Source organism: Hibiscus syriacus, unplaced genomic scaffold (assembly GCF_006381635.1).
Source record: "Hibiscus syriacus cultivar Baekdansim isolate YM2019G1 unplaced genomic scaffold, ASM638163v2 tig00113123_pilon, whole genome shotgun sequence".
NCBI classification, from domain to species: domain Eukaryota; kingdom Viridiplantae; phylum Streptophyta; class Magnoliopsida; order Malvales; family Malvaceae; genus Hibiscus; species Hibiscus syriacus.
The window spans coordinates 2,054,285-2,074,811 of NW_024063443.1; the positions used below are offsets into that span (position 1 = coordinate 2,054,285).

At 33.9% G+C, this 20,527-nt stretch overlaps 1 protein-coding gene across 1 annotated transcript; it reads left to right on the forward strand.

Moving 5' to 3' along the window:
* The first annotated feature begins 14,326 nt into the window (after nucleotides 1-14,326).
* LOC120185502 (stearoyl-[acyl-carrier-protein] 9-desaturase, chloroplastic) lies at nucleotides 14,327-18,327 on the forward strand. The gene is made up of 3 exons (XM_039189700.1): nucleotides 14,327-14,503; nucleotides 16,853-17,357; nucleotides 17,610-18,327. The coding sequence occupies exons 1-3, from the start codon at nucleotides 14,379-14,381 to the stop codon at nucleotides 18,168-18,170; spliced, it is 1,191 nt and encodes a 396-aa protein (XP_039045631.1). The 5' UTR covers nucleotides 14,327-14,378; the 3' UTR covers nucleotides 18,171-18,327.
* Nucleotides 18,328-20,527: the final 2,200 nt, after the last annotated feature.

Consider the following 20,527-nt stretch of genomic DNA (forward strand, 5'->3'; position numbering starts at 1 on the left):
GTCACCTCGAGTTGCAAAATTTATTGATTGTGAGATAAAAAAAAAAATAGAAAACTAGAATATGATGGTTTGAATGTCTCATGCTGGTCTGGTAAGCTACTTTAGTATGTTCCTTTTGCTTTCTTTGTTTTACTAGGTCGGGTGAGCAATTTATATTACCGAACTTTACTCGTTAACATAAAATCTTGTATCTATTTATGATATAATAATAGATAAATTAAAAGAAGTTACGAGGTCCCTATTGTGCATGGAAGTTTTAAAACCTAGACATATACCAAATAGACTATGAATTCTTAGTTTGGCTCGAAGATGAAGGATGCAACTAGAGCTTCTTCGACTACTCTAAAAAAAAAAAAAACTAGAGCTTATTTCACTATTGCACACCCAAGAGTGTATCATGTGATATGTCACATAACCCTAAAATCTGACGGTCCATACTTGTTGGGAAATAAACCAAGTACAAGTAATTTTCTTATAACCAGATGAATGAGAATGCAAAATAAAAGCGGAAAAATAATACCCGAAATTGATAACGGAGTTCAACCAATTGTGCTTACGTCTCTGGACTGCTGCAGATATTTTACTAAGAGAGAAAATTTACAGGTGTTTACAAAACACTCACTACTCACAAGAAAGCTCTCTAGTATTGGGAGAAAGAAATGATTTTTGGAATGGTTTTGAAGCTAAATGAGCTAGGGTATTTATAGTTGAAACTTAAGGACTTAATCTTGTAAATACCCTAAAACCTAGGGATTAATTGTGATTATCCCATTATCATTTTTCAACAAACATCTACCAAACTTTGAAAAACTATTTTTCAAAGAAACATTTACCAAACTTTGAAAACCATTTTCAAAGAAACATTTACCAAACTTTGAAAACCATTTTTTCAAAGTTGGTTACCAAACTTGAAAACCATTTTAATACTTTCAACAATCTCCCACTTGAAGACTGATTTTAATATGTCTTCACACCTCGATCAATGCAACAGCTTTTCTAGTCTTGTTACTCTAGCATGCCAACTGAAGTTGAGCACAACTTCAGTTTGTCTATAGTCACCGTCTTTATCAACATATCTGCCGGATTTTGAGCTCCACAGATCTTTTTAAGTTTCAAAATCTCATCTTCCAGAAGAGACCGGATAAAATGATATCGCAATTGTATGTGCTTTGTCCTGGAATGAAAAGACGGATTCTTTGCTAGATGTATAGCACTTTGACTGTCGCAATACAAGTCATTGTTCTCTTGTTTCTTGCCTAACTCTTCCAAGAAATTTTTGAGCCAAACTATCTCCTTGCTGGCTTCCGTAACAGCGACATATTCTGTTTCAGTTGTGGAGAGAGCAACTATCTTCTGTAGTTGAGAAACCCAACTCACTGCAGTACCTCCTAGAGTATAAACATACCCTGTAGTGCTCTTTCTGATGTCAACATTTCCGGCTAACTCAGCATCTACATAGCCTGTCAATATCGTATCTCCACCTTTAAAACAAAGTGCTTTGTTTGTAGTACCCCGCAGATATCTGAGGATCCATTTGACAGCTTCCCAGTGTACCTTGCTTGGATTATTCATGTACCTGCTAACAGCTCCCACTGCATGAGCAATATCTGGTCTGGTACAAACCATGGCATACATCAGACTTCCAATTGCTGAGGCATACGACACATTCACCATGTGTGCACGTTCTTCCTCCGTTTTTGGTGACTGTTCTTTGGAGAGTCTAAAATGAACACCTAAAGGTGTACTTACTGGTTTAACATCTTGCATGTTGAACCTGAAGAGTACTTTGTTGATGTACTCAGCCTGTGATAATATCAAAGTCCCTGACTTTGTGTCTCTCTTTATCCTCATCCCAAGAATATGCTTTGCAGCACCCAGATCCTTCATAGCAAACTGCTTTAACAATTTTTGCTTCAAGTTTATAATCTCTTGCATGTCTGAGCCTGCAACGAGCATGTCATCAACGTATAACAATAAAATAATGAAGCTATTGTCGAACCTCTTGATGTAGTAACAATGATCTGCTTGGCATCTGGTAAAACCACTGCTACTCATGAAACTATCGAACTTCTTGTACCACTATCTAGGAGCTTGTTTTAGACCATACAAACTCTTCTTCAACCTGCATACCAGGTTTTTCTTGTCTGCCTCTATGAAGCCTTCTGACTGCCTCATATAGATTTCTTCCTCCAAATCACCATGAAGGAAAGCTGTCTTTACATCTAACTGCTCAAGATGTAAATTCTCTGCAGCTACAATTTTCAACACCAGTCTGATTGTAGACAGTTTCACGACTGGAGAGAAAATTTCATTGTAGTCAATACCTTTTTTTTTTGCTGAAAACCTTTGACAACCAATCTCACTTTGTAGCGTTTTCTCCCATCGTGCTCTTCTTTGATCCTGTAAATCCACTTGTTGTGAAGCGCTTTCTTGCCTGGTGGTAATTCAGCTAATTCCCACGTCTGATTTGACAAAAGCGAGTCCATCTCATCTTTCATGGAAGACTCCCACTTGACTGAATCCTCCACTTGCATTGCTTCATCATAGCACTCTGGTTCACCATTGTCAGTCAGCAACAAGTAGTGCAAAGAAGGAGAATACTGTTGGGTTGGTTTAGGAATTCTGGAGGAGCGTCTTAGTTCCGGTGTGCCTGGTTCTTCTTGAACTGCTTCAGGACTGATCTGAACATCATTTCCAGAAATCTCCTCAAACTCAGCAAATTCCTTTGTTTCAGCTTTGGTATTGGAGCTGCTTGATTCTACAGTTGACCTGTCTTTGTACATCACATTCTCATTGAAAATGACATCTCTGCTTCTAATGATCTTCCAATTTTCATAGTCCCAAAACCGGTAACCGAACTCATCACCGCCGTAACCAACAAAGGCATATTTGTTGGACATAGCATCAAGTTTACTTCTTTCAGCAGAGTCTATGTGTACATAAGAAATACAACCAAACACTCTTAAGTGTGAAAGGTTTATTTATTTCTTGCTCCAAACTTCCTCTGGTATTCTGCCATCCAAAGGAACTGAGGGCCCACGGTTGATCATGTAAGCTGCAGTGTTAATAGCTTCAGCCCATAGAAATTTGGGCAATCCGGCATGTATCCTCATGCTTCTGGCACGTTCATTCAGAGTTCTGTTCATGCGCTCTGCTACGCCATTCTGTTGCGGTGTCATGGGAACTGTTGTCTCCATCTTGATCCCATTGTTTGCGCAAAAATCTCTGAATCTCCTATTTCTGTACTCTCCTCCATTGTCAGACCTCAACCGCTTGACTTTCATACCATTCTCATTTTCCACCATGGCCTTCCATTTTCTGAAGGTATCAAAGACTTTTGATTTTTTCTTCAGAAAATAAACACACACCTTCCTTGTAGAATCATCGATGAAGGTGACATAATATAGTGAGCCTGCAAGAGATGGAACTGGAGATGGTCCCCATACATCAGTATGAACCAACTCTAACTTTTCAGCCTTGGGTGTCTTACCAATCTTTACAAAGCTGACTTTCTTTTATTTGTCAAAGATGCAATCCTCGCATAGCCCGACATCTACATTCTTTAGATCCGACAGCTTCCCCTTTGACAAAAGTGTCTTCATCCCTTTCTCGCTCATATGGCCAAGCCTTTGGTGCCATAGGTTTGATTTTCCATCAGCATCTGCTACTGCAATGATATTCTCTAAATGTGATGTTATATAGAGAGTACCAGTTTTCTTACCACGAGCAATGACAAGTGCTCCTTTGGTAATCTTCCATTCACAGCCTGAAAAGGTTGTGCTAAATCCTTCACCATCAAGCTGTCCTACAGAAATCAAATTTCTTTTGAGGCCAGGAATATGTCTCACTCCTTTCAGCGTCCAGGTGGTTTGGTTTGGCAACTTTAGTCGGATGTCTCATTTTCCGACGATCTTTAAGGTTTCATCATCAGCTAGATGAACATTCCCAAAATCACAACTGACATAATTTCTCATGATTTCTCGGCATGGGGTGGAGTGGAAAGATGCCCCTGAATCTAAGATCCATGATTCAATCAGACTGTTGACGCTTAGAATCATGGCATCACCTGTCTCCTCTGTCACGTTGGCAGATTCCTGTGCGCCGGTATTTTTCTTCAGTGCTCGACAATCTCTTTTAAAGTGAGCCTTCTTGCCACAATTATAACAGGTAAAATATTTCTTTCCCGTAGTGGATTTTCCCCGTCTGGATTTCGATCTGCCATGATTTGAATTTCTTTCTGAAGTTCTCCCTCTGGACTCCGTGTGCAAAGCTGAGGAGGTTGATGCTTCACCCAATTCTCTCCGTCGAATTTCTTCGCTCAGTACTAGATCCCGAACATCGTCGAATTTCAATTTACTATTTCCCGACGAGCTGCTAACTGCTGTAACAATAGCATTCCAACTGTCTGGTAGAGATAATAAGAGAATTAAAGCTCGAACTTCATCATCGAATTCAATTTTCACTGAACTCAACTGAGTTGTGATTGTGTTGAGTTCATTTAGGTGTTGTGCCACCGATGCCCCTTCCGTCATCCGCAAATTGAATAATCTCCTCATCAAATGAATTTTGTTTGAGGCCGATGGCTTCTCATACATACTGGAGAGAGCCGACATAAGACCCGCCGTGGTCTTTTCCTTTGCTATGTTGAAAGCAACATTGCGGGATAACGTCAGTCGGATAACTCCGAGGGCTTGTCTGTCGAGAAGAGCCCAGTCTTCATTCTTCATGCCCTCTGGTTGTTTTCTTAAGAGGGGTTGATATAGATTTTTCTGGTATAGAAAATCTTCAATTTGCATCTTCCAAAATCCAAAGTCCGCACCATCGAACTTTTCAATTTTCACTTTCCCTTCGTCTGCAGCCATCGCTCCCACTCGAATCTGGCTTCGTTTGGATCGTTTCTGACAATTTTTGCGAACCGCCATGTATTAGAACACCTCCGTTGACAAACTCGTATCGCCGATCGAATTTCACTATTCACGAAATTCACTATTCATATGAATAGGAACTCGAATAGTAACCTCGCAAAAAATTGACAAAATTCACAACTCAAAAGCTCTGATACCAATTGTTGGGAAATAAACCAAGTACAAGTAATTTCCTTATAACCAGATTAGTGAGAATGCAAAATAAAAGCGGAAAAATAATACTCGAAATTTATAACGGAGTTCAACCAATTGTGCTTACGTCTCCGGACTGCTGCAGATCTTTTACTAAGAGAGAAAATTTACAGGTGTTTACAAAACACTCACTACTCACAAGAAAGCTCTCTAGTATTGGGAGAAAGAAATGATTTTTGGAATGGTTTTGAAGCTAAATGAGCTAGGGTATTTATAGTTGAAACTTAAGGACTTAATCTTGTAAATACCATAAAACCTAGGGATTAATTGTGATTATCCCATTATCATTTTTCAACAAACATCTACCAAACTTTGAAAAATTATTTTTCAAAGAAACATTTACCAAACTTTGAAAACCATTTTTTCAAAGTTGGTTACCAAACTTGAAAACCATTTTAATATTTTCAACAATACTTTAGAAGAATATCATGATTTTATTTTTAAGAGCATTCAAAATATGACACTTTTTAAATAAAATATAACTATAGAATTATTTTGTGACATTATTTTAATTTCATATGTTTGATTTTTTTATAATAAATAATCATAATATAATAATTTTTGATATTTTATTTTTTTCATCTTGTCATCATTTAAAAAAAAATAATACAGTGCCTCAACAACTTTTAAGACGGGCGTGTGCACACTAGTATATTAGGAGAACCCCTAGTAATGGTCCAGAGGCCAAGGATTCACCTAACCTCTCCCATCGTACATATGTTTCGAATTGAATTCGATACTTATGAGGGAGACAATAGTAGTTAGTAAAAATACTGTTGCGAAATGAAGACGTTGACATTTATTAAAAATAAATAAATAAAATAATAAAATAATAATGATATAATTATTATGTTGCATAGTCATTGTTTTAGAACTAATTTTGTTTAAATAGATGTAATTCCGAACATGGACATTTTTAGGTTAAACACAATCTTCTTCAAATAAAGAAACGAAACTCGTTTGGTATTGTTTTTTTCGAAGATAAAATCGAAAGACAGAGTAGAAACAAATATGCTCTTATGAAAAATAACAAATATTTTAACTCATGCTATAATAAATTCCTAATTCCGCCCCATGTGCAACTATTATATTATAACTTGATGTTTATGAGATAAAATTAGAGATAAATCAATAATAGAGTGTAGGCGATTATCATTAAATCTCAACCACCCTCCAATATCTTCTTAATATAGAAAAACTTATTTAAAAAATATTTTTATTTATTTATTTTTGTTATCCAGCAATACCACATAAATACAAATAAATAAAGAGATTTTAAAAGCTAGACAAGAATAACAACGAAATTAATTGCTTAAACACTATTATTTGTTTTATTTAAATTAGTGCATAGTGAAATAAGTATTTCTTTTCTTAACAAGTGTATGAATCTTTAACTTGTTAAAACAAATGTAAACTTATGACACATGACTAATCTCAGATCCAATTAAATTTTACGATAGATCAATCAATTTAGTCAATATAACTCAGGATGTTGTTAAGTGCTCTAGAAAAACAACTCAATATCTTCAATAGAAGATAACTAATGCTTATACTTATGTAGGTGATTTAATCAAGTCTATCTTAATATAAACCACCTAAATCAGAACTATAAAATTATTAAGAGTAAGTTTAGCCTCACATTTTTTTAAAGATTTAGCAAATTATCATGTTATTCTCACAAGAACCACCCTTAGTTTGAAATATAAACTCGTTAATAATATTTAATAGTTCATTCTATCAATTTAGTGAATTCACTAAGTCGTCTTACAAGGATCACTCGATTTTGGGCTATGAATTCATTAAGAGCATAAAATTCATTCTTTCATGTTGGTGGATTCATCAAATCATTCTCACAGGGATCACTCAAATTTTAGACTACGAGTCTGTCAATTTCTTTGCTCGACTATATTGAACTTAAAAGACTAAACTAAATGTCTACCATGAAATTTTCAATCAAGTGTGCATAAAAGTCATCCCTCGGCCAATCATGAATTATTTTCCTGTTTAACTTTTAAATTAATGAATTAACAAAAGTTCTCTTTAGTCCTCTCGTACTTCACTGTTACTAATGGAAGTGACATTTTTACTATTAATCCAATGTTTAGGGACTGTTTTTTTTCTTTTTTTTAAAACTAGGGATCATAGTACACTTCTTACTATAATACCATAATAAAGTAAAATATTTTTGACAACAAATATTTCAGATCCATTAATGAGATTAAGATGTTTCAGAAATGAAGTCGAACGATAATGAAATGTCGGAGAAATTCCAACGGATTATAGAAATTGGAGTAGGTGGATAGGGATGTTATGAGTGGAAGTGTTGGTATTAAATAGTACAGGGCTTTCCAGGTTCGAATTTTCTTCAGAGTTTTTGGCTGCTTAAAGCAAAACTGAAATAAGAGAATGTTTAAGATGGCAAAAGCATAAATGGAGCTTAGAAAGTGGTTTTTGATCTTCACACACCTTTGAAACATTTTCCACCTAGGGGTTTCTTATTTGCTCCATCAAAATCATTTGACTTCGACATCTCTAGGGAAGACAATCACCCCTTTAATCATCGAGATTGTTTAGTTGGTATGATTCCTAACTATAATTACATTCATGTGAAGGTATAGATTCTAAGGAAAAGTACACAAATGGTCTCTAAACTAGGGCTGAGTAACGAAATCGAGAAAATCAAAAAATCGACACGAACCGAGTAAAACAGTTCGGTTCGGGTTTACCTTTAAACGGTTCGGTTTCGGGTTGATTTAAAGAATCTATTCTATTAATTTGGTTCGGTTTGGGTTTTCCATATGGAACCCACTTGTTCCACATTGAACCGAATAGACAAAAAATTTTGTTGAATTTATAGTTTCAAGTGAATTTTTCATTGAAACCGAACCAAAACGAATCAAAAAAACCGCATTATAGAACCGAACCGAAAAAATCGATTTCACATAATTCGGTTTTTTAACCATTCGATTTCGGTTTAAATTTTAAAAAAACCGTTTATTTCGGTTCGGTTCAATTTTTAGTAAAAAACCGAACCAAACCGAACCGAATACACCCCTACTCTAGACTATAGGACGTTGCTTTGTTGAGTCCCCTAACTATTAAAAATTATAAAACGGTCCTCCGATTATAGAGCGTTCTTTGTTGAGTCCCTCGACTATTAACATTTACGAAATTGTCATCTGATTATTCATATATTTCAAACTACTCCTTTTTCGTTAGAAAACTGATAGTCGTCTGAGCTAGACATTAACATGTTGACTGTGATATAATAAAATATGATCCAATAATTGTTTAAATTGTATAGCCGTTTGAGATTATGAGATCAGATTTTATCATATCTCAATCAGTAGATTAAAGTCTAGGTCAGAGGACCGTCACTTTTTTAACAGGAAAGAACGGGTTTGAAATATATAAATTGTCGGATGATAGTTTTATAACTTTTAATAGTTAATAGATTCAACAAAGTAACAACCTGTATTCATATGACTATTTTGTAATTTTTAATAGTCACGAAACTCAACAAAACATCTTATAGTCGAAAAAATATCTATATATTTTACCCTAAATTCTAATCGTGTAAGCTAATAACAATGAAAATGAAGTTTACGATGAAAGAAATAAAATCTTAATAAAGTCACTATGCCTCAATTTTAACTCGCAAAATCAGAAAAAAGTTATTTACTTCCATTATGACCAGCCCGAGATACGAATCTTCTTGTATACAATGGAAGAAAGTGACGTTACTATCAGTACACCACGAGTAATAACAGATCCAAAAATTTAAAATGAGAGTCAAAAAATCTTAATACTCATTTTTTTAATCAAATAGGTATACAATTTTCTTAGTATTTTACTTCTTCCCTTAATATGTTAAATTATATTTAACTATTTATATAAAATAATGAGTATACATTTGACCCTTAAGAGGTCAAGTGTATCCGTCCCTGACCAAAAAATTGAGGATGTGAAAAGGATTTTTATGTCTGATGAGGAGGTGAAGTTCAAGTCATAAATTCAAGTTGAGATTGAAAATGAAATCGATTTGTCCGTGTCATTTTCTTTGGAAAGTGATTATGCAACTAATTTAAAAACGGCTTGATTTTATTTTTGACCAAAAACAGTTTTTTTTTATGCACATTGTAGACATTTATTTTCGTCCGAGATAATATATATTATACTATATTATGTAACATACATTATATATTATATATTACATATTATATAGTATATAGTATATATTATGGTAGTATATATTATATATAGTATATAGTATATATTATAATAGTATATTATATATTATAATATATATATATTTATATATATATATATATATATTATATTATAGTATTATATATTATTATCATATATTATTATTATTATTATTATATATTATATAATTTTTAACGTTTTTGTTTTTACAGGTCCAAATTCAGGTCTAATAAGGTCCAAATCTAGGTCCAATTCCAACAATAGTAAAAAGGAGCCCAACCGAGTAAGAAGGCATGATCCAGCCCAATAAGCCTATTTGTCTGACCCAATAAAGATTAGGGTTTTATGAACCCTAAAGTAACAAGAACACCACAAGCCTGGCGATCGGCCAACGTGTAACGGCCGACGAAGGTGCATGTTAAACCGAAGCAAATCACAACGAAACTAGGAAATATGTCCATTGATTTTCGACCAACAACGAGCAGTAACAAACCGAAGCAAAATCGGAGTGGAATCAAAACAACAACATCCTCAAGGCCGAATAAATCGAAAAACGGGGATAACAACCCCTGAGATGTTCGGAAACAACCACGTCGGGGGCTATATAAATACCACGACGAGAAATCGAAGCAACACAGAGAAACATAAGCAAGGAACACATGAAAAAATGAAAAAAGTCGAGCAACCCAACATCACGCAAAAACGAAAAAAAAACAAAGCATTTTATTCAGTCGGAAAATCGCTAAAAAAGAGAGGAGAAAGTTTTGGTTTTGACTGCATGGAGAAAAGAACGGTTGCGGGAAAACCAAAAGTCGTTGGAAAACGAAGGAGCTCGTCGGAAAAAGGTAAACACTGTACTTATTTTTTAAATATACATCGTTTGGGGGCTTGAGAGGAAATTGGGACGGCAAAAACGTGGTCGGCTTATGGCCGGTTGGGGGAGGTTGAGAGAAAATTGAGAGAGAAGGGAGAGTGTTTTTGAAATCTAAGTGAGAATGATTTTTTTTTTCTGGGTTTTAAGGGCTATTTATAGGGAGGGCCATTGTGCAATTATGAAATAGTTAAATTATTTCCATTGTGCTTGTAATTTTAATGCATAGTTCATTTTGGTCACCTGTTGTAATTTTGCCCTTGAATTTTGAATTAATTCAATTTAATCCATGATTATATTTCTTATATTTTGCAAATTGATCCCCTAACTTTTTTATTTTTCCTTGCAACTTTCATTTAGCATCAATTTGGTACCGAAAGGGCAATAGAAGGGTACTAATCCTTCCTTGATTGTAATCGACTCCCGAATCCGATTAATTTTTGGTAAAACGTAGATCAGATAAATGATAAGTTAAGGTGTCCGATCAACCTAATTTAAAATGATCGGTGGTGGCTCCATCACACATCAAATTAAGTTGAAACTCGATTCCGGGACCACCCGAAGGAAAAGTACAACAAGGAGTACCATGATGCCTACCTCAACTAGTGTATGAGTCACAACAAAGTCAATATTGCATTTAGATAATGCCCAATAGAATCAGTATTGCATTCAGATAATGCATAGCAGTTATCATGACATTCAGATAATGCATAGTAGAACCAGTATCACATTTAGATAATGCGTAGTAGATGCAAACATTAGGGTTAGAGACCCTTTAGCAGCATGCTCATGGATAAACCCTTAGCAGAGGATTTAGGGAAGCATGAGACCCTTACTTTAGAGATAGAACAACTAAGCCTTAAGTAGGTAGCACTTGATCTATATCATGCATGAACCTACTGCTTAAAGCCTTTAGCATGCTTGCGTTTATGAAATTCTTATGCTGCTCTAAATTAATGATTATATTGTTGGGCTTTGAAAGCTCAACCTTCGGATGTTTCCCGTTGGCAGGTTAGTAGCATGAGTAGTTCGTGGAGCACCGTCGCTGCAGGACTTCCAGCACCCCTTCAGAGTACTGTACCGTAGTTTAGTGTGCATATGTATTCATAGTACATTCCTTATGTATTCAGTTTATTAAACTCAGGGTTGTATTATTTTGATTTTAAATAATGTGTCACAGAGCTCTGGTTTTGTAAATTGATTTTTATAACAATATGTATGTTTTATTTATGATACCATTCAGTATGTTTGAAAAGAAAATGAAATGGTTTTGAAAATCAGGGTTACCTCGATAGCCTAATGTGGAACTTTAGGCCTAATTGGGTCTAGGGTGTTACATTTAGTGGTATCAGAGTGTCAGGTTGGGTCGATCCTAGGACCTAGTGGACATTATTAGTAAGGTGTCAGTGAATACATGCCCCTAGGTACTGAAAATACTTGTATAAGTCTGGAATCCTGATGGTGCTTCATTCTTTAACCTATGTTACAAAATTTGCAATAACAAATAGTTTCAGACTTAATTCAGAGAATCAAATGGAGAGACGAGCCTCTCACCCCAGTAAAATCAGTAATAGATTTCTGTCAAGGGCAGCGATTTTTGATGTCCCGTTAGGAACGGGCGTCACAAAGACGACTTTTCCAGAGGTTTAACTTTCACTCTCAGAGGTAATGGACGTTATTCCTAAAACGCAGACAGTTCAATTAACCACCCAGGGACGCATTGTCTGGATCCAACTGCTAGTGTATTAGAGTGGACGCATTGTCTTTTGGCAGTCTCTACTTATTCATTAAGCATGTATTCATCTACTGAGCCCATTATTTTGTCAAAACCATCGATGGGGGCCTATATGGGATTCATTCCAATTGGAAGCCTTACACTGAGTACTTGAGCAGACAATTGTAAGTTGAATCCAAAACCCCCTTATCCATTTAAAGTAAGCAAATTCTACCATACACAACGTTAAAAAATAGTAAATATCAATTGCAATTAAACATTTTATCAATTTAGGTTGGAATTGTTGTAATCGAAGATATTCAATTTTTCATAACATTTCCGATTACATAATACTTTTATTGTAACCTCTAAAATCTTGCAATATAATTTTTCGATTGCAATAAAAATATTACAAATTTATATAATATTTTAAGTTGAACATGATAATATTTCATGTTGAAATCGTTTTAACTTAGTCTTAAATTAAATTAGCGTACATCAAGACAACACTTCTTATTTGAAAGATAGGATAAGGATTAGGGAAAATTGAATCCAAGTTCCCAACCAACCAAAGAGTCCTTGGATTGTCGCTTCGCATCGCCCTCCTCCCTCAACCAAATGCTGGACTGAGGTATGACCCTACAAGGAGGAGCCCGCAGTGATATTTGTTAACTGAAATATGTTCAATAATACTAACGATCCGATCTTAAGTCTTAACGTCTATCCTGAATTTATGCGTTAGGATTTTGATATTCTCTCAAAATAGAATTTATATATCTTTTATATATCATGCATTATTATAATTTTAAATATTTTTTTACATAAGTGATTATAATTTAATTTTTAATCATGTCTTTTTTTCTTATAGATCAAATAATTTTCTTCTTCTTTGATTTTGGTTAATTGGCGGTGACATCAATTTAATGTTGATAGCTGACAATCAGTTCTATTTTTTCTTTTTTTTTTCTAGTTTTTTTTAAATAAGAATGATTCTACATTTGTAACATGTTTTTCTCTATCATTATGGCGTGTTTCTCTTCTTTTTTCTTGGTTGTTTTGTCGTTTTTTTTTATTTTATGTTATTTTTAAGGTTGGATTTGACGACGCCACGACCGATTAAGATAACACTTATTTGTAATCATGTTGATCTTCTCTGCTATGGATCCTCAGGTTGAATTTAAATACAAGATTTTGTGTTCATCTAGTTTCTCATGACGCTCAGTTCTGATTTGTGGTTCTCGGTGGTCTTACAATAACTTAATTCTTTTTTGTGGTCCGTTTTTCGATGTAGTTAAATTTGTTCGTATCTATTTTTTGTTCGAGTCTTTTGGTTGAATTTTTAACCTTTCCATATAAATAAGGTCCTTATAATCTAAAGTGATTGTTTTCAATTTTATAGGAAAATGTCTAAATTATATATTTAGTTTACGATAATAGTTGTAAAATCTTATTGTAATTTTAGATATTTTTACTTATTAATAAGAGTGACGACTCCTATTCAAAAATAAATCTTAATAATCGGGTTAATTGCATCATGTGTCCTCAAATTGAGATTCTCATTTCAAATAAGTTCTTAAAATTTTAAATATTCTAATTTCATCCTTCAATTATGAGTATCATTTTATATTAGTTCTCAAGCTTTTGAATATTTTGATTCCATCCCTTAACTATGGCCTTCATTAGAAAAATGTCCCCAAAGTTTTTGAACATTTCAATTTCATTTGAAGTTGTATGTATATACTAATCACATCTCTTGCTAATAAAATAGTTAGGACAAGTTATATTATTATATGTTTTAAAAAAAATTAGGTTAAACTATGGTTGAAACTAATTATATATTTGGATGAATTTAGGGATGAAAGTGAAATATTAAAAATTTTAAGGATCAATTTAAAATAAAAATTATAATTTAAATATTTACGATGCAATTAACTCTAAATAAATATAATTATGTATTGCACGGTTCAATAAATAATTAAAATATAAATAAATATAATTAATAAATTAAAAACATGATCTAAAAATATATGTTTTTTTTTCATTGAATAAGTTATCAGTAGGTGCCTAATTAATGAACTAAGAAAATAAATTGTGCATATTTTATAAATACAAGGTATCATATGTTTAAATTTTTTAATTATTTAATGATAAAGATTTATATTCTATATATGTTATGTTCAATATGAAATTTTAAATGATAACAATAATTCTGTTAAACGATTAAGACGGTATGCAAAAATATATAGTTAGTATTTACTAAATAATAACATGAAGAATTAAGAAATGAATGGGTCATTAGTAATTAAAACGAAAGTTAAGGGGTATTATTGTAAATTTAAAAGGTGCTAAGTATCCCTTAAGTAGGCCGTGATTCTTCCAAATTGCGTAGCCTTCTTTTTCATTTTCTGTGGAAGAAAACTGCTGCTGCTAAAAGCTCGACAACTCAAACCAAGACAGCGAAACAGAAATGGCTCTGAAATTCAATCCCATCACTTATCAATCCCACAAACTCCCTTCATTTGCTCTTCCTCCAATGGCCAGCCTCCGGTCTCCCAAGTTCTTCATGGCCTCCACTCTTCGTTCCGGCTCCAAGTTTGTCTCTTTCTTTCTCCCCCTTTTTTCTGTGGCCTCTGTACTCGTTGTTATATCTTCAATGTTTTCTTGTTAAATCTTGTTTTTTTTACGATTTTCCTTCATTTTTTTGCTGATTTTGTATCTGGGCATTTGTTGCTTTTGCAAACTAACTTGGTTATTGCTCTCTTTTGTTTGAAATATCTTATGATCTCAGTGGTCTCTAATGTGATTCTTTGATCTTAGTGTTATTATTGCTTAATGGTAGCTAATGTATTTAATGGTCTTTAATGTAGTTCCTTTACTTTTGGGATGATACTTTTTTTAGAACCATTGAAATAAGGTTTATTGCTTTCTAAATGCTTGAAATTTCAATAATTTTTTGTCCTTTTTATGGATTTATTTGCTTAGTCTTTTTTTGTGATTGCATATTTGGTTGGTGGTTTATATTTTCATCCTCAAAATTAAGACTTTGACGCTTCATTGGAATTATCGCCTGCTATGAATTTGAGATGAACGTGGTTCATGTATCATGTTTATGTATCTAACTTTATGCAACTATCATGCCAAGGCTCCATATTATTTTCTTTTTCTTTTCTTAGTATATTCTCGAGTATATTAATTTCGGTACGCATAATTCTTGTTGGTTTTTAGTATTGCTTTGACTACAAGATACGTATGGATTTCTTGTTCTGATTGGGGCAGCTTCCTTTTTTTAATGTGCTTTGGATGGTTTCAAAGAAAGATTTAAAACAAAAGCAATGTCGAAAGTTATTATATTTTTCCTTGTAAGTAGCTTTCAAGGAAAGTCAAATATATGGTTTTCATGTTTCGTTTTTATTGGAGTGAAGTTAAAGAATCTGAAAATACCATATGATGTTAAGGCTTTCAGTTGTTTTCTATTTGTTATTTTGGTAGTTTTGGGAGTGGGTTGGATATTAGTTATTTTCAACTATTTTTGTTTAAAGGAATCAAGTGATCCTTGTTGATCAACATAATTTAAATTTGCATCCTTGTTGATCAACTGATCAGTTAAAAGTGCATCTTTTGGATGAGATTGCTGATGCCTTGTGATATACGCTGAATGCAGAATATTAAATAGTTTTGCTTCATTTGTACTCGTCATTACATATGAATGCTCGATTTCAAAAACGTGTGAATGTTCCACATAAAATGGGTCTTTAGATTTTCAATTTATTCTTTTCATTTGTCTCAATATAGTTGAATCTATCTTTGAAAAGAAAATTCAAGTTGGTGGAAGTTGTTTAGATTCTCTAGAAATTCTGACGAGTAACATAATATAGCTGAATCCACATTTTGAAAAGAATATTCAATTTGATAGTAGTTCAGAATATGTTTTCTTCATTCCTTGTTTCTATATTGTTTCATTCCTTCTCCTTCTTGCACAATTTGTTGAAAATTCTTATGTTTCTCCTTTGAATCTACTTCATTTAACGTTTTAATAAACCGAGTATTTGGTACTTTTCCTTGTCATTTTATCTTTAACTTGTACCATTTTGTATATTTTTGACAAGTATAATTACTGAAATTAGTCTTAATACTTTCGACATTCTACCCTTCCATTACTATGTCAAGCAAATTTGAAGCATGGCTGAAACTTCAAGTATTGGAAAAAGAGCATTCAAAGTAATTTTCCTTGAGCTTTCTTCCTGGTATCAGTTTTTGGCATCTTTGTGGTCCATTATTGATCTGGGTAATGACTATTATAGAAATGTATACATTTTCTCTTGTTTGTTTGATGCACTTTTCCTTGTGTTTGGTGTGAGTTTCTCTTTTTCTTGTGGTTGTTGAGAGTTGCTGATAGCGACTTGTGCTTTTTCTGATAAATTAATGGTAATGTAGATTTTGGTAATTTAATTACTGTTCTTGGTTGGTTCTTTATTTAATTACACGTATGATTGCACTTTGAATCTAATCAGATGAACTCTTGGATGGTGTCACTTAACTACTATAGTTTTCGGTACATCAAGATTCCGCTGTGCACTCTGACGTTCATCATTTAGATCGATATTTCTTATCATCTAAATTCCCTTGTCGGTTACACATTTCAGTCCGGTTCTATAATCTGTACATTCACCCTTTTATTTCTGTCCGGTTGTATAATCAGCGTATTCACATGTTGCACGCTAACATATAAGGCCTTTTTCATTAATCATTACATTACTTCTGCATATTCCATAATATCCTGCTTTATAGTTTCAGTGTGCAGGATTTCCTGGCTGGAACATTCAGCAACCAAATTTATGAGATGGGTTTTGTGTGTTTATGTTTCATTGTTGCCTTTTAATTCTTACTGACATTTCTGATTGATAAGAATGTTATCCCAAATTTGTTTTTCGCTTAATGCAGAGAGGTTGACAATCTGAAAAAGCCATTCATGCCGCCTAGGGAGGTGCATGTTCAGGTCACACACTCGATGCCACCTCAGAATATTGAGATCTTCAAATCTTTGGAGGACTGGGCTGAGAACAACATTCTAACATACCTCAAACCGGTTGAGAAATGTTGGCAACCCCATGATTTTCTTCCGGATCCTACGTCGGATGGATTTTATGAGCAAGTCAAAGAACTCAGGGAAAGGGCAAAGGAGATTCCGGATGATTACTTTGTTGTTTTGGTTGGTGATATGATCACGGAGGAAGCTCTTCCAACTTACCAAACCATGCTTAATACCTTAGATGGAGTATGTGACGAAACAGGTGCTAGCCTTACTTCTTGGGCGATTTGGACAAGGGCATGGACGGCTGAAGAAAACAGGCACGGCGATCTACTTAACAAGTATCTCTACTTGTCTGGAAGAGTTGACATGAGGCAAATTGAGAAGACAATCCAGTATTTGATTGGATCAGGGATGGTAAGTAAGATGCATGCTATAATTTTCGCACTTCTCGTAGCTTTTTTTTAAACCTAAGATGCATTAAAGCATTGCACTATAAGACTTCTGGAATATCACTAAAACGTGAAGAAACCGGCCCCATGATGGTGTTTTCCCTGTGTACCTCCATGGAGTTAAAATCCAGAGAATGATCAACATTTTAATCACTTCTAAAAAAAAACATGCATGCAAGATGCCGTATTTCTTAATTTTTCTTATGTATATTTACAGGATCCACGTACGGAGAATAATCCATATCTTGGATTCATCTACACATCATTCCAAGAAAGAGCAACATTCATCTCACATGGGAATACAGCCCGACTCGCAAAGGAGCTTGGTGACATCAAATTGGCTCAAATATGCGGTAACATTGCCTCAGACGAAAAGCGCCACGAGACTGCGTACACTAAAATCGTTGAAAAGCTCTTTGAGATCGATCCTGATGGAACGGTCTTGGCATTTGCTGACATGATGAGGAAGAAAATCTCCATGCCGGCGCACTTGATGTATGATGGCCAAGACGACAACCTTTTCGATAATTTCTCAGCTGTCGCACAGAGACTCGGGGTTTACACCGCCAGAGATTATGCTGATATACTAGAGTTCCTGGTGAACAAATGGAAGGTGACGGAGATAACCGGACTTTCAGCCGAGGGTCGTAAAGCTCAGGATTATGTGTGTGGACTTGCTTCAAGAATCCGAAGACTGGAAGAGAGAGCTCAAGGAAGGGCCAAGCAAGCACCCAAGGTTCCATTCAGCTGGATATTTGACAGAGAAGTTCATCTCTAAGCCTTGAGTTTTATGAACTTGAAAAAATAGCGATTTCAATTTCCTGCAACAGAGTTAGAAAAGAACATGGTGAAGCTATTCCATTTTCTCTTTAAATTCCCCTATAATGTTGGCCTGAACATTTTCCACTCAATCGAATTCAACATAAAGTTTTCGACTTTTTTCCATTGGTTTAGATTGGATATATTTGAATGGGTAGATCTTTGTGATCATATTAAATTATATTTAAATTTGAATTAATTAGATTATTATAACAATTTATAGAAAAATTTAGAATTATATATATATATTATATCTTACTAAACAATTAGATAAAATAATCATTAAATTATGTCGAAATTATTTTTTTAGATATTAAATTTTAAAAACTTATAAATGGTTATTAAATGTTTTATTCGATTATAAAATGTCCACCACACAGTTAAATTTCATTAATTACCTTTAACTTCAAGAACCATAATATGATATACTAAATTAACTATTAATATCTAATTTGATATTTTAACTGTACATAAAATTTAATTTTAATTTTTTTAGTTATTTTTAAACAATAAATTAAAAATAAATTAAAAATGGTAAACTACATTAGATACAGCCAAATTTTAAACGTTATATCATTTATACCATTGAATTTTCAATTTTATCAATTATAGCTCTGAACTTTGATTTTGTTTGAATTATACTATTGAAATGTTAAATCATTAATGACGTGATTGGAGACTATCGACATAGATGACAGCTGCCGGCGTAAACATCTCACCAAAACGACAATGTTTTGATCAAATTGTTAACAATTTAGAGAAAACGAAAATCAAAGTTCAATACTATAATTGGCAAAAATGAAAGTTTAATGGTATAAACAATATAATCTCTAAAGTTTGGTAGTATCAAGTGTAGTTTATCCTTAAAAAATGAAGGGAATAGTACTGTATTAGAACAAAATTACCGTAATATTTGTTTTTTTATTAAGGCAAAAATGCACCTGAGGTCACTAAACTTTCCAAAAAAAACTCAATGACTATCTTATTTTTTTAGATTAACGTGGCTCTCCAATTCAAAAAAAAAAATTCAATGTGACCCAATGACCAACCTTTTTCATCGACTTCCGTTAATTTTATAAATTGGATAAATTATATCATTCATCACTAAACTATCTTTTCTCTTATATTTTGATCACTAAACTCTAAAAATTTTAATTTAATCACTCAACTTTTGAATTTCTCCTATTTTAATTATTTTTTGTAACCAAAAGAACGTTTGAGCTTTGTTGAAATAGAACTGAAAAGAATAAAACGTGTCTTTAAAGGAAAACGAAAACAAGGCATCTGTCAAAAAAACAAAAGGACATGCAAAGTGGAAGTTTGCTCAGACAGTTCATCTTCCTCGATTAAACCAGCTGGTCTACGATGAACGAGCAGATCGACAAAAGGAAAGGGCACTCTCAGCAGATAACAAATCCCTTAAACAGAAGATAAAATACACTCCACTAAGGGGGATCGATCAGGCGCCGATCTTCATCAGCAATAGCAGAAACATCTCCTGGGGTGTCCTCAATCCAATATCTATCCTCCTTGATCCGTATGCCTTAACGGTACAGTGCATGCGCGGCCGAATTGCAATTTCTTGGCGCGAATTTGAAAGTGCAGGACTGAAAATTGCTTGCTAGAGCTCTGGTATCGCAGGTATACGGGCGGATGATTGAGAAATCCTCAGAAGATGAGTTTATTTTTTGTATTACAGCTCTCGAATCCCCTTTTAACTCGATGTTCTGTAATCCCAGGTCGAGAGCAAAACCCAAACCTTGAATCATCGCCAAAGCTTCAACCGCAAAACTGCTATGGATATTTTCGTTGTGGCGAAAACCAGAACCCAAGATTAAACCAGCACTGTCGCAGGCGATGAAACCAGACTAGGAAGTAGCGTTCGATGCTTTGTAACTAGCATCAACATTAATCTTTGCATTAGGTTTGGAAGGAGCTCGCCGAAGGGAATCCGAATAGACCAAAGGATGATGGAGCCTATGAGACAAAAGTGTCGATTTCATCCACATAACTTCTAATGAAGGTAACAACATCCTCTACTTTCTGAATACAGTTTTCATAAATCATTTTGTTCCTTGCATACCAAATAGCCGAAATGGTAATTACTATTTCATTGTGACGAGCCCCGTTGTTCTTAGCAAATAACCAGTCAACCAGGCCACGAAAAACCCAAAAAAATCCACATATTAATAGTGTAGACACCCGTTTTTGTCCGGATTTTTTTTTCATTTTATTTATATTTATTATTATTATTATTATTTTTATTTTTATTATTTTGAATTTTACATATCACACTAAGCCCATCTCAAATTACAA

Bases quoted from the DNA above. Each gene is read 5' to 3' on its own strand.
- LOC120185502 (XM_039189700.1), top strand. From the start codon at position 14,379: ATGGCTCTGAAATTCAATCCCATCACTTATCAATCCCACAAACTCCCT. The intron at 14,504-16,852 runs GTTTGTCTCTTT...CGCTTAATGCAG, and splicing joins ACTCTTCGTTCCGGCTCCAA to AGAGGTTGACAATCTGAAAA. The intron at 17,358-17,609 runs GTAAGTAAGATG...GTATATTTACAG, and splicing joins ATTTGATTGGATCAGGGATG to GATCCACGTACGGAGAATAA.